Source organism: Melospiza georgiana, chromosome 1 (genome assembly GCF_028018845.1).
Source record: "Melospiza georgiana isolate bMelGeo1 chromosome 1, bMelGeo1.pri, whole genome shotgun sequence".
Lineage (NCBI taxonomy): Eukaryota > Metazoa > Chordata > Aves > Passeriformes > Passerellidae > Melospiza > Melospiza georgiana.
The window spans coordinates 130,523,151-130,537,473 of record NC_080430.1 but is presented as its reverse complement, the minus strand read 5'-3'; the positions used below and the strand labels follow the sequence as shown (position 1 = coordinate 130,537,473).

The 14,323-nt window shown below is 37.9% G+C and overlaps 1 protein-coding gene across 10 annotated transcripts in view; it reads right to left on the bottom strand.

Annotated features, from left to right (window-relative positions):
* Positions 1-14,323, bottom strand: part of UBR5 (ubiquitin protein ligase E3 component n-recognin 5) — an 86,796-nt gene that overhangs the window by 61,720 nt on the left and 10,753 nt on the right. For 9 of the 10 annotated variants that reach the window (XM_058036185.1, XM_058036194.1, XM_058036211.1 and 6 more), the window contains exons 2-7: positions 7,780-7,824; positions 7,233-7,314; positions 6,981-7,057; positions 6,072-6,191; positions 2,853-3,042; positions 1,034-1,193 (exon numbers count right to left, since the gene is read on the bottom strand). In XM_058036185.1, the coding sequence (XP_057892168.1) occupies positions 1,034-1,193; positions 2,853-3,042; positions 6,072-6,191; positions 6,981-7,057; positions 7,233-7,314; positions 7,780-7,824 (674 nt within the window). The remainder of the gene's footprint in view (positions 1-1,033; positions 1,194-2,852; positions 3,043-6,071; positions 6,192-6,980; positions 7,058-7,232; positions 7,315-7,779; positions 7,825-14,323) is intronic. The other variant, XM_058036262.1, reaches the window with a different exon arrangement.

Here is a 14,323-nt window from a genome sequence, read left to right as displayed (position 1 = left end):
TCACCCTTTTCACCAAAAGAGTCTTGATTCTACAGCAAAATAAAGATGTTTGACAGATGCAACTAAAACTAAAAGAAGCAAAATGAAATGCAAAGTTTTTGTTGCAGAAATTAAAAAAAACTCATTCTCTAATCACATGACTGACAAACTAAAGATGGACGAAGCCCATGAACCTTCCTGGTGAACCAGATGAGCAGAAAGAAAAAACCAAAATACAACCATTTATTAGAAAAATATCAAAACATCATTTTGACACACAGAAGAAAAGTTACTATGTAGTCAGAGTTCAGATGTGTTCTTTTCGTGCAGTGCAACTAACACAACCCTGGATTTGGCTGCTATGTTTTCCAATCTGTTCACTCAGCAAGAAAAGACTGCCTAAATTATTTAGCCAATGTAAAAGAAGATTCAAAGTCTTTTATAAAAAGCAATTTTATGGGACAGGCAGTATTTCAAAAACAGCTGCACTTACATTACAGGATTTTGCCATTATAGCCAGAACAGCATTTATAAGGGGAACCTGAGATGAAGACTAAATTCTCGATCTAACTCTAACCACTGTAAAGTGTTTTGCCCTCTATTAAGGCTTCTTAATTTCAGAAAAGCACGTTAATTTTTGCTCTAAAAACTTTTATGAATATTAAGAATATATGTTAGTAGTAAAAAACATGCAAGTCACTAGAAAGTTTTAGAATTAGCTTTTATGAGCAAGCCACACAGCAGTCTCAGCATCTCACTGAGCAGCAAAATAAACGAAAGTAATGCCAGTGTTACAAAGCCTGGGATCCTAAAAAACCCCGTAACTTTCATGCCCCTCAACAAACACTATCAACAGTTATTCTTCTGTGGCTATTCTAATCCCTCAAGACATCCCAGTCCATCTTTTGTTTTATACATCTTTAGACTTTGTTTCTATAAGCAACAATTGTCTTCACTGTGTACCGTGCACAGCACAGAACTCACTGTCAGTACTTAAATACAGAAAAATAAGAACATGTTGGTGATTTTTTATTAAAAGTTGCAGGATACAAACCTCCAGGAAGATATGATTCACTTGCTGTGTCATCCCCATCATCTCCATCTTCATCATCACGACTCAACAAATTATTTACAGCAAGGTTTACATCAAGATTTGTTCGTTGGAGTTCTCGAATAATAATACTTCTGGACTTCCCTTGTAAAACAACTTGTGCCTAGAAGAGCAGAGTGAATTGGTTACTGGCCATTCTCAGATCAGCAACCCCTATTCATAAGAAAATGCTGAAGTCTAAAGAAAGTCCAATAAGAATCAAAAGTCAATAACAGTACATACAGACAAAGGCTCCTATCAATTTTTCACAGTATCATGTATTTGATATCCAGCCTTCTCTCAGCTCCAGTTAGGTCACTGAACCCCAACTTTGTCACTACATTTTCTAAGAGAATCTTAGAATCTACTTCTTGGAATGTTTAATGCTGCAGCTAAATAATAAGTATAATCTGGTTTTGAGAGTTTATGTATGTTTCTATAAAAGTGTTTAAACTTAGTATGTCACTCAACAGTGTTTGCAACCAATTGCTGTGCCAAAACTAGACTTCAATCCCTTTTACACTGGTTTCTCTTTCCACTGTCCTTCAAACAAAACCACTTTAATGACTCTATTTTCCTCATCATTCTGTTTCTAACGGCTTATCATCAGCAGTTTCTGCAACACTGAAGTTTTTATTAACAAAGTGCAAATGTAGATAAAACCTCCCAAACATCAAGTGCAACGAATTTACAAAAAAAGAGAGAAACTCTGATTTATTCCACTGACCCTAGGACTCAGAGCACTTTGTTTTTCCAGACTAGCCTCTACCAAATGTCAGAGATTATAAGAGTTTTGAAAGACCAGAAACAAAAAAATGTAAGAAACAAGTACTGAGTACTTTAACAACAGAGTAAAAATAAGGCACCAAATAAAATGGTCTGCTGGCAAGCAAAAAAAGAATTCTAATAACACGCAAAGGTAAATTTTTTGTCATAAACTTTTATGCCAGAAGTTTACAGATTTTTGAGACTTCCTAGAGTCTACAGACCATCTGCTAGGATCTTTTCCTTTTCCATTGTTCTGCTTTCAAGTTACCTCAAAAATGTTTCAGACGCCTTCTATTTTGAAGGTAAACAAAGTACGCTATTTAAAAATAAAATTAAACAAAGAAGGCAAAATATCATAGCAAGGGAAGTAAAGCAGATTATCTTTTGCCTAGCAACTAACTTCTGCATTTCAAATGTCAACCAGGAACTAGTTCTAATCTAATAATTAAAATGCATTAACTAGTCACATATTTTGAACGTATTCTTTTCTTCAAATATAGAAGAAAATGTTTTAATAGACTGAAGCGCCTCTTCAGACTTTAGTGCATTAAAAGGCAAAAGCAGAGCAATATATACCCAACATTCATAAAAGTCACATTTTCTATCTTTCATTTACATCTGAAATGGATCATTCTTTCTATCAATCACAAAAAAAAAGTCAATCTGCCTTCCTTCATTACATTCCTTCAAGAAACTTAATATTTGATATTATTCTCAAATATCTGATTCTTTCACTAAATCTCCCCTCTGCAATCAAACACAGCCCTCCACATCTACATTAAACATATACCTTGTCTTGGGTGACGTTTGGAAATGAAAATTCTAATTCTAATCCAAAAGTCTATCACTTCCACTACGTACTTAAGAAAAAAACCAAGTCAGATAAGGAAAGTCAATTTCTTCAATTGCATGCCATTACTCCTTGGAGAACAGGTACTACTACAACACATTCTGGTACACATGCTCTGAGAAGCTCTGCAAGTTTTGGGCAACAAGCAGTTTCTAGTTCACACACCTGTGAAATCAGTTCCTCTGGAATGACTGATGCTGGAATCACTGGCTGTGGCTGACTCCCCAGCAGTCCAGATCCTCTGTCACGTCCTGTGCGTATGACTCTGGTCTGCCTTCGAGAGTCTCGAGCTCCAGCAGATGATCTACCAGAAGATCCTCCTCCACTTCCACCAACCCCTGAACTCCAGCGACTTCTAGAAGATTTAGATTATTTGGTTTTTTAATACAGCAGCATACCTTGGGGACTACTTCAAACATCTTTAGTTTTATTACTAATAACTTATTAACACCCTCTGAAAAATACTGCAGCTTGATTTCACAGACAGACGCTATAAAAGTAACTCTCAAAACTAGAAAGAACAAGAACGCCAGGAAATTGATAAAGTTCTGAAATATGCAGAATAAAAAAAAAAAAGGACTCCAGCTAGAACTTGCATTCCTTCCTACTCATATAGCTGTGTGGATGAACACACACATGAACACATAAAAGGATCAATTCCCAGATTTTCTAAAAGCAGCAGTAGCAGCAGCATAACATTTAACACTTATCTGTCAATTTCCTGCTATAAAAGCACACATGCACCAACTTCACTGTCAGTGGCTCTGACAGAACATCACTGTGCTTAGGTGGACCTTCTAAAGATTCTGATACTTGATTTACATTAAGAAATTGGCTAAGATTATACTAGAAAAATCAAGTAATCCTCTCTACAGCAAAAGAAATCTGACACTAGATAGTTCTCTGATCCTCAGGAATAGTTTTCAAGAGATACTCTACTTTTTACATATTCCTATTGCAGAAATCAACAACTGCACACATTGCAAAAACATGCCTTAACTCACTGAACAGTTTCTTTGTTTCTACAAATCAGCATCAAAATAAGGCAACAAAAAGACAGTGATTTGTAGAAATAGACATCTCACCTTCATTACAATTATCCATTAATAATTATCACCACAGAACTATGTCAATTGAATCTGCTCTGAATTTAAGACAAGATAATCTGCTGCCATGAAAGACGAGAGACTCTAGCTTGTTCTTCAAGGTTAGCTAAGCTTTATCTTGTAATACACCTTAAAGGTTACTGGATATGCTATTACTGCTACTTAATAATCTGTATCAGCAGACCCTTCCTGCTATCAACCACCTGAAGTCTCAAACTCCTTTCAATAAATACATTTAAAATCAGACATGAAAATAAAGACACGTTCTCTGAAACAGTATCTAATAAATTTATATTAAAAGTCCATCAAAAGCTATTAAAAGCTAATTATGTAAGAATACTTGTCTTGCATTGTATGCCTTCAGTTGATTACTAGCACCCTTTTTTAATTGAGTTTTCTTTTTCCTCCTGACACCCCCCTGCAATCACAGAGTAACTCGAGTGTCTTGCTTAAGACAAGGCTCTGTCAGACATCTACATTTTCAGAATTCTAGCTAGCAACCACAGACAATGACAAGACAAAAAGCAGTTCAATTATGTCTTTAGGAGAAGTCTTGTCTCAAGAGTTAGAAACAGAATTCTAAAAAATAAAAAAATACTACTGAAAACAGAATAAAAGAAAGAAAAAATACTAAAGAATGTGACATTTTAAATAAAATGAGCCACCTAAACTGTTCCAAAGGTGGGAAGGTGGCTGAGAGGAAAAGAACTGGCGTGAGGGGAAGTCAAATTCTACCTATAGAGCAACTTTCAATTCAACACTCTGCAGGGAGGTGTGGGGTTAAAGAAAAAGTTCTATATTAGATATTAATACTCACTAGAGATTTCTAGTTTAAGTTATAAACTATCAATGGCATCATTCAGACATCTAACAGTTAAAACCATTTCTATTTATGTAACAATCCAAACATTTCCTGTGAGCCCTACCCTGGCCCTGTTAAGGCAAACAACTTTGCTATTAAAGCCATCTAAACCTAAAATAAACATTAATATAGAATAGAAATCTTTCTCATTTCTGTTCACCTACTAGTTTACCACATCTCTCTACTATGCAGCAGCATGCTGGCAATTTTCCAAATCCAGTTACCTACTCTAATGGCACTACAGTTTGAATGGGTTTAGATTCAATTTATTAAGATAATTACTCCCTCCATTTAACAGAGTAGCTATAGTGCCTACTGCTATTCTACTAGCTCAGTGACTTTCAACTACCTACTTCTGAGACATTCAAGAGAAGACATTAGGAACACTTTAGGGTTAATCTCTAAGATTCAAACAATTTTAACACATTATGCTTAGCTAAGAATAAGGAGGGGAAAGAAAAGTGTTACATGTCCCACAATAAGTTCTTAAACATGACAATACTAGTTTGTCTTTGATGTTTAACACATGGATTTTTAGGTTCAGATGCATAATGATTTCAGAAAAAAAAATGGGAAGGTTATGGGTTATTCTTCATGCAACTAAGGCCCAAATGAAATTAGTTGATTTGGTAATAAAAAACCAAAAAAATTTCTGGAAAATCACGGAAAATATGTAGTTCCTTCCTCTTAACAAATCATTCACATGCAGAAACCACAGTTCTTATTACTGTAGTCAGTAAAATTAGGAAGCAGCATAGTTAGACATGTCTTACAAAAACACATAACAAAGAGATCACTGTCATTATGGAATGTAAATCACATTTCTATAAAAAGGGACACCATCAATTTAAAGGTAATGACAAGAAATCTGGATCTATACAGTACATTTTGCATACAGTACAATTTTAAACGTTCTGAGAAACAATCTTTTCCAAATGTTCCTTTTTCATTACTATGTATAGGACCCTGGCTATCAAAACACCATTTATGACTTGGGGCAAGGGAATGGAAGGCACAAAACAATGGAGCCCATAATGAAGGTTCTTCCTGCACAAATGCACTCATTTCACTGCATTCTCCTGGCCTATCATGGTTTAAATTGATAGTGTCCCTCTAAAAGACTGTTTTTCAAAAATCAAGGAACTAAAAAAACATTCAAAAGAAGACAACACAGCCCAAGCCAAGTTATTCTTCGCACATATATGAAAAATTCTCTGTATCCTATGTGCTGAAGGGTCACTTAAATGTCTGTTATTTTAACCAAGTCAATCAAGTTTTTTTTTGTTATACCCTACCTACACAACTGCTGTGGTTATACGTTTCCTTAGACATACTGCATACAACTTATATATGTGTATACACATATACTCAAATATGGAACAAACAGATTGCAGCCTCAATCCTATCAAAACTTACCCAAGGGTGTTGCCTGCCAGTCTGCCCAGAGTTTCAGAACCAGACAGAAACCATGGGGAGTCACTAGTCCTGCCTGGCCTGGATGTCCTTCCTGCCCCTGAGCCACTGCTCAACTTTGAACTGAAAGTAAAAGATGGTAAATCAGTCACAAAACAATCCCAAATGGGTTAAGAACAAAACCTGGAATCCCAGGTTGAAATTCTCAGGGACTTATTCTGGTAACATACCAGCTTAAGCAACACCCTTGGGGAATATTCCAAACTAATCTAACTGTATATTAAGAAGTACACTGGAAAAAGAAAGTGGAAAGCATGCCTAACAGACCTTACGTACATCAGCAATCCATAATAGCACAGATGCAAATACATATTAAGCTAATTAGTGATTGGACTTAGCCACTGTGCTAAATTCTCCATTAGTGTATATGTACAAATTGTAATCAGCAGGTGTTCTATCTATAAACCTGAGCCTGAGTATGCTACTTCAATATTAAGTGGTTTAAATTCAAATGTGAACCATTAATTAGTCCTGTTAAGGGGGACTTACCTGGACTAAGGACCACAGATCTAGAAAGTGAGCCTTGCCAGATGGGACTACTTTCAGAGTGGATTCTACATTAAGCTTAACAGTTTAACACAGCTTCTTTCTTAAGGATTATTTTTGGAGTAGCTTGTTTCTTCAAGTTAAAGAGAGCCTGTCTCACTTCTTTCAGAATCACATATACTATTTCTTCCTACACCAGTTTGTCAAGCTAGGCTGTTTGGCTGCATCACCATAACCACTGTGTCTCTACTCAAAGTACCCATTCCAAAATCTACTTTGAAAACAAACAAATAAAAACAAAACCAGAAAAGCAGCTGAGCTGCTTAGCGAGTTCAAAAAATATCTTAGAAGAAAAGCATTCCTTACCCATCACTATTCTCAGGTTTACCCAATTCCAATCTGTCTGGTTGAACTGAAAAACCAATCCTGCAGACTCTACCATCCTGTATTTAGAAAAAGAAAAGCAAGTGTTCAAAATTGAAATGTAAGTCAAGTTTACCCAAAAAATTAAAACATGAGTCCTCAGTTATTGAAGAGTATTAATCAATTTAATGTTAAAATAACTAATTTAACTGTATGGTTTCAAGTTTGTTATCTGAGAAGATTTCAGGAACTTACCTCCAGAAGAAATGCAGCGTGATTTGGTCCCACCACACACTGTTTAATAGTGGCCTGTTCCAATACATTCAAAGGTGGGTGGCTGAAAATAAAAAGTGAGAATTTATAGTATTTTAGAACTTTTGAAGTCTGGAAAAAAAAAATCAAGCTCTACATGAAAGAAAAAATGTGCAGTGGTGGCTACAAATACAAAAGAAACTTTCAAAAATTACTAAACATGCATTAATTGAAGCACACAGCACATAAAATCCAGGGAAAAGATCTTAAAAGATGATAGTTTTCACTTAATCTGATCAGCAATAAACAACAGGGTTTATACCTCATATTAAGAAGTCATTCTGTAATGAAGATTTAATAATACAATTTATCATAACTGAGAACCCCTCATTTTCTTCCTGTGTTATCTGAAGCATGTCTGGACTTCAGTATCAGTAGCACTGAGGATTTCTAAGGCTCCATCACCTACTGTAAAATCTTCTGCTTCTTGTTGCTGTTGGAAAAAATGTACTTTCCTAAATTATTTACAGCAGCATATGATATGCCTTACCTGTTTAAATTGTATTTGTTCAGCTTCTCTGAAACTTCCCTTAACCTGAAACAGAAAGAAACAAAGCTGTTATTTGATTATGTACTCCACAGTCCACAACATCCACTCACACAGCATATTTATGATGTTATAGGAACAACTTACCACCACATTTATTGAAGTTTAATATAAATACTACTTGGTGCTGGGAGGCTGTTTTACTTTGGAGTTTAACCCTTGCCACAGAACCAATGTTTGCTTGCATTTCTGTGTGTTTTGCAAGTCACTATCAAAAAACACTACTCTTGCCTTGTTACAACCATTTACAATTTCATGCACAAAATAAACATTAAAAGCAATGACCAGGAACTGTAGATATACTTGTATTTCCTTGTATAAGATTGAATACAGTATCCCAGAGGAGAAAGGATTATAATCTTCTAGGAAATCCAAGTATGTGGCACGTGAGAGCCAAAAATATGACAGTATATTCCTCAAAACAGAAAACACAAAGAAATAGGTGAACAAAAGTCAACAGCAAAAGGGACAAAAACAAATTCTGACTAACAGAAGAAACCAGAGAAGCATCACTATTTATAGGGTTATGTGGAACATTACCTTTACTTAAGGTAGACAGTGCTTCCAAAAGCTCAAAATATCAGAGCACAAGAAAGGGCCAACCCATATAGGACTCCTGCTTACAGGATACTGCCTCCAAAACCAGAAAGGAACAGAGTGATTTCTGAGGTAACTTCCAATCCACTGAGGAAAGATCCTCTGTGGGCAGCAAAGACACTGGAGTACTATCAAGGAAGCATGTCAATTAAAGCTTGGGTCCCTTTCTCTCCAAAGAGGACAAGCAAGCTGAAAAACCCCCAAAGAGCTTCCAATTATAGTCAGAGTACTTGCATTTTATCAAGATATAAAACCATGACTAATTCGGTAAAAATTGTGTAAGGTCTTCTGAATAAGATTTAAAAAATCTCAGCTTTGGTACTATGTTCATCCTAGCATAAATCAGGAACATGTTTCTAAACCTAGCAAAAAGACAGGCACACCAGCACTGTCTTCCTCTGAATCCATGCCTTAAAATCCTCCATTTTTACTTGCTTAATTTCAGTTTCTACACACAGACTATGGACATCAGACTTCAGCTACTGGCAAACCCTGAGCATGAGAAAGAAAACAAGCTAGAGGTCCAAACAGAGAAATCTTAACATTAGCAACAGTGTTTAACTCCAAAGTACTTGTCCTAAGGGGAAAAAAAAAGAAAATAAATCTCTAAATCTGTTTGAGAAACAAGGTATTTTATAGTGATACAAGTAACTTCCAGCCCAAGAAGAAGGGAGAAGTGAAAAGAAGACAGCAGGATGGAATTGAATGTGTTTAGAATTGCCTTTTGCTATCCAAGCCAAGCTGCCAATCTGTAAGTAGGCGATTTCACACTCCCAATTTCCAGCCACAACTAATTCACACAGGCCAAGAGTACATAGGCAGACAAGGTTTCTGTGAAGATAACGCACAAAAGCAAGAGAAAACACAAACTTCCCATGCTATCTGTGCAAAAGGCACCCCACAAGAGTGAGCTACTGTGGGAGACTATGGAATGAACCCCGAGTTGAACAGCATACACTCCTCACCTTATCATACGGTTTTATACAGCAAGCAGGGATTGCTGTGTGATATCTGACAAGTTAAACATCCCTGAAGTTCCATGTCTTGAGTTTATCACCTAACAATTTCCCACAGGAATCCTGAGCAGTTTCCCATTAACATTTCTCTCCTGGCAAGCAGGAGTAATAATTACAGAATAGGAAAATCTACCTTTAAATTCACTGCACTGCCTTCAAGAAAAGCTGATGACAAAAAAAGTAGCCCTTTATTGGAGATGGTTACTAGACTAGTCTATGGGAAACATTTAAAGCTTCCTTACTGAGCCTTGGTCACAAGACCAGACCATTGCCAAAGAAATCAGCATTAAAATTTGAAAAATATCATCCCATTCCTTTTATACTTGTAAAAAATGAAATAATAGGAAAGAAATATGCTCAGAAAGCTAAAACTTGAATAGGCAATGAATCCATGAGTAACATCAATCTCAAGAGAGCAGGTCTATCTGCAACAAGCACAAACCAAAAGAGATCTAATAGTGCTGAAAAAAGGCTGTTGTCAATCTTTAACAGGAGGGAACAGAGAAAGCTATAAGTAACAATGCTGAAAGCACTAAACTCTTCTATAGAAAGAAAAATAAAAGTAAAAACTATCTCATGCCTCAACCACCTCATATGCAACTGCTATAACAGCAAAATTATCAAGTACTGCTCATATGCTCCTGTAAGTCCACGAGGGCTTGAATTTGATGCAGAACACCACTGGAGCTGTTCCTGCTGAGCTGCTGTTCCACCCTCATTCCTCCCCTTTCTTGTGCTGGCATCAGCATTCACATGAACACCAATCACAAAACCAAACCAGCAGGAAAACAAGAACAAAGCAGAAAGATGTGTTTGTATACTCTCTATGGAGAGTCTCTCTGTGAAAATAAAAACTTGAAATCATTTCCTGCAGCAATCTAAGCCTTTCTACCTGCACAGTTGCAGGGTATTGTACCACTGACCCTCTGAAGGGAAAAGCTTATCTAAGATCAGGTTAATCTTAATTATACAGTGCAGTAATTTCAACTGATGGTGCTCTGGAGGAAGAGGTAAATGCAGAGATGATTTAGTCAATTCTCACATCAAGGTCATAAGACCTTTCTGTGGTAAATGAAATCTCCAATATAAATGCCTTGACAGACTACACCTCAAAAGGTCTCATTAAAGGCAATTAAACTACTTCAAAGGACAAAGTTAGAAGCAACAAGCATTTTCAGCACAAACATTTTTGAAGAAATACACTAGCTTGGCAACACTTTTAGACAAAAAGTTTAGTGATGACGGCTTCTATCAAGACACACATTCTTTAAATATTATTAGTGAAATTAATCCAAAAACAGTTGTTTTTGGAAAATAAATTCCGTTTGTCCAAGACAAGGAGAGATTTCTTTTATTTCAAGTTTTGAAGCTCCTATTTCTAGCCTCTAGAAACTGATCAGAATAGAAGAGATCTATGCTCACACTAAGCAACCAAAAAGGCTCTAGGTCAGGACTACACAGCTCAGATTTCTGACATGGCACTTTTATTCATCACAGACATTACTTTTCTCAAAGAAGATTTCTATTTCCAGACAAGTTCATCTCAGGAGCCATCCTGCCACCATATTTGGTTTTACAAAAGCAAGTTAGGCTCAAAAATGCAAAAGAGTTACAGAGAAACTCAATTTCAAAATACTGAAGGTAAGAGTTGCAGAGGAAGAAAAGGTACTTTTGTTAAAAACCAACCAGATAAACAAAACATAAACCAGCCAAACAAACACCACACAGGCACACGCAGAAAGAACCAACCAAACAAAAAAAAACAACACATCTCAAAACCCTAAAACCCCCAAAACCAGCTTGGTATGATGAACAACTTCAAGTAGGGAAAAAAGAAATAAAGCTACTTCAGACCTGGTAGATTTTTTTAAGTGATCTTTAAAACAATATGTCAATGACGTCTGTATGCCAACAAACATGGCACTTCCACACCAGAGCAGGCAGAAGTATTCAAGTACCACTACAAAGCTTTTCCAAGGGAAGGCCAACACTAATACTAATAAAAATAACAAGCAGATAGCCAAGGGGACACACCCATATGACACAATCCACTTAAGCAGTGGAGAACAGTATTACACACCTATCAACACTTAAAAGGTGAATACAAGCTTCATCCCTGTCCCTGATCCTCAAGTGCTCTGAGCACAGGGAGCCAGAGCCAGGGAAGCCCCTCTGGGCCAGTTCACAGGACCTGGCCCAGCAGAGCTGCTCAGCCTCCAGATCAAGGACCTCTCTCACCTGCCTGCCCTCAATCACAGGGAAATGAGCTCCTGTGCCACTCTATCAGTGTCACAAAAAGTCTCAAAAATGCAGAAAATGGACATCAATGAAAAGTTTAAGCAAATACATTTGTTTCCTAATCCCAGGATAACACTCTGACACTAGATACTGTCATTGATGCAAAGTCACACCCAGCTATGTTCTGTGCCACAATACAGCATACAAAAGGATCCTGACCCTGACTGCCATCTCAAACATCAGAGAGCAGCTTCCAAGGAGGCAGCCTTCCACAGCTACACCTTTCTACTGCTGGAATAAATGAAGATTTAGAGTGTGCTTTAAGTCATTCTGGGTAGAAAGGGGGAAGAATCCATAAAATCAAATGCTAAAGTGCCACACAAAAGCAGGCAATAAGATTATCTGTAAAAATAAAGTAATGCACATTAAAAAAAAAAAAAGAAATCCCAAGCAGAAGTACAAAATGACAGGCTCCAAGGTAACCTACACTGCTCATCAGGGCAGTGGGATAATGTGTTTAGACTATAATACACAGATCACTGAAATTAACTAGATGACAAAGAAACCCATTGCTCTACTCAGTTAGTACTCAGGGGAACCACGATACTTACACTGTGTCCTCTCTACATTTCAAGAATTATAAATTAGGACTATTTGGTTATTATATACTAAACCAACACCTGCTCCTCAGGAAACCCCCAGGCTGCAAATTCTTAGAAGTTGGAAAAGCATCACTATATGTTTGCCCTATTCTAACACTGTTCTCCTGTTCATCTAGCACTGGTCTCTGTCAGCAGAAAACAAGAGGAAAATAAGATGGACTTCCTGTCTGACTTGAACAGCTGTTCTTTTATTTCATAGTATCAGCCAGCACAGGTTTACGAAACATGGCTCCTAAACTTTATTTCCTATTTTGCAGGATTGTCAGTTTGGTTGAGATAGGTAGTTCTTATCACTTCACAGTTCTCTCTGGAGCAATGGTAACATACTGTGCTGAACCTGCAGTAGAATGCTAATGGAAAAGACCAAACAATGTCCTGAAAACAGCTTTCTGTCACTGAACAGTCTTCAGGTAATACAGTGATTGTAGAATGAAAATTCTCCAACAGTAGACCATTACTATTTAATAACAACACTGATACAGACAATGACCTAAGTTCGGTATAAGACAGCCCACAAAAAGGTTAAAGCATGACAAGAAAAATTAGCAAAAATAGAACATGTATTTTAGTTCCAGTTTTAAGGAAAGAAGGCAGATTTTGTATCACTGTACAGAAGAACAAGGGGAGAGCAGTGTAGAGTGCCTAGCAAGGCTTACAGTGCTGTGTTCCACAAAATCCTCACATAGAAGCTGGTGACTGATGTTCAGGCTGGATGAGCAGACAGTGAGGTGAACTAAAACCTGTCTGAACATCTGGGTCCAGAGGGTGGTGATTAGTGTCACCAGGTCTGGCTGGAGGCCAGTGACAAGCTGTGTGCCCCAGGTCAGTACTGGGTCCAGTCCTGCTCAGCACCTTCATTAACAATGCAGATGATGGACAGTGGGTACCTCAGCCAGTTTGCTGATGGCACCCAACTGCAGGACATCACAGCGAGCTCATGAGAACCAAGGGGAGGCAAGGCACAAACCCCTGCACCTCAGCAGGAACAACCACATGCCACAGACTGTCCAGCTGGAGAACAGCATGGCAGAAAAGGAGCTGCAAGTCCTGGTGGCCACCAGGTTGAACATGAGCCAACATGCCCTGCAGCAAAGAAGGTAACAGCATTCTGGCTGCAATAGAGAAAGAAAGTGCTGCCAGCATGCTGAGGCACACAATCCTTCTCTTTATTCACAACTCATGAGGCCACATCTGGATTTCTGGACTCCCCACTACAAGACAGACATGAGCATCCTGGAAAGAGTCTAGCAAAGGGACACGAAAATTATTAAGGGACTCTCTCTCAAGAGGAAAGGCTGAGAGAGTTGGGACTTCAGCACGGGGAAGACAAAGCTCTGCAGGGAATCTTCTCAACATACATGAACACCTAAAGCAAAGGCAGCAAAGGGGACAGAGCCAGGCTCTTTCCAGTGGCACCCAGTGACAGGACCAGAGGCAGCAGACACACACCAGAACACAGGAGGTTCTCTCTGAACATCAGGAAACACTCTCTTTGCTGTGAGGGTGACCAATTACTCACACAGGCTCCTCAGGGAGGTTGTAGAGTCCCAGCCCTTGAGAGTTATTGAAAAGCCACCTGAACACAGTCCTGGGCAACCAGCTGTAAATGGCCTTGCCTGGTAATGGGACTAGATGATATCCAGAGGTCTCTCCAACCTCAGCCATTCTGCAATTGATATTGAGGACTTAATGCTTTCAGGATGTGATTTCCATCTATTTGACTTGAAGGCACAGCAGCAAAAGGAGGGGATTTGCCATTGAAAAGCTTGGAGCTCACGTTTTGCTGCATAGAATCCCTCTATGGTCAGTAACACAGGAAAAAAGTTACACCAATGAGTCAGAAAAGTGTCAGAGAGTTACACATTCAGTAAAAAAAATCATAGGTACTTAAATATCCAGCTGGAAGTACTCTATTTCTTTAGCAGGAACAGCAGCTCCAGGGGCAGACACCTGTAGAATTTGTGCTTCTATCTA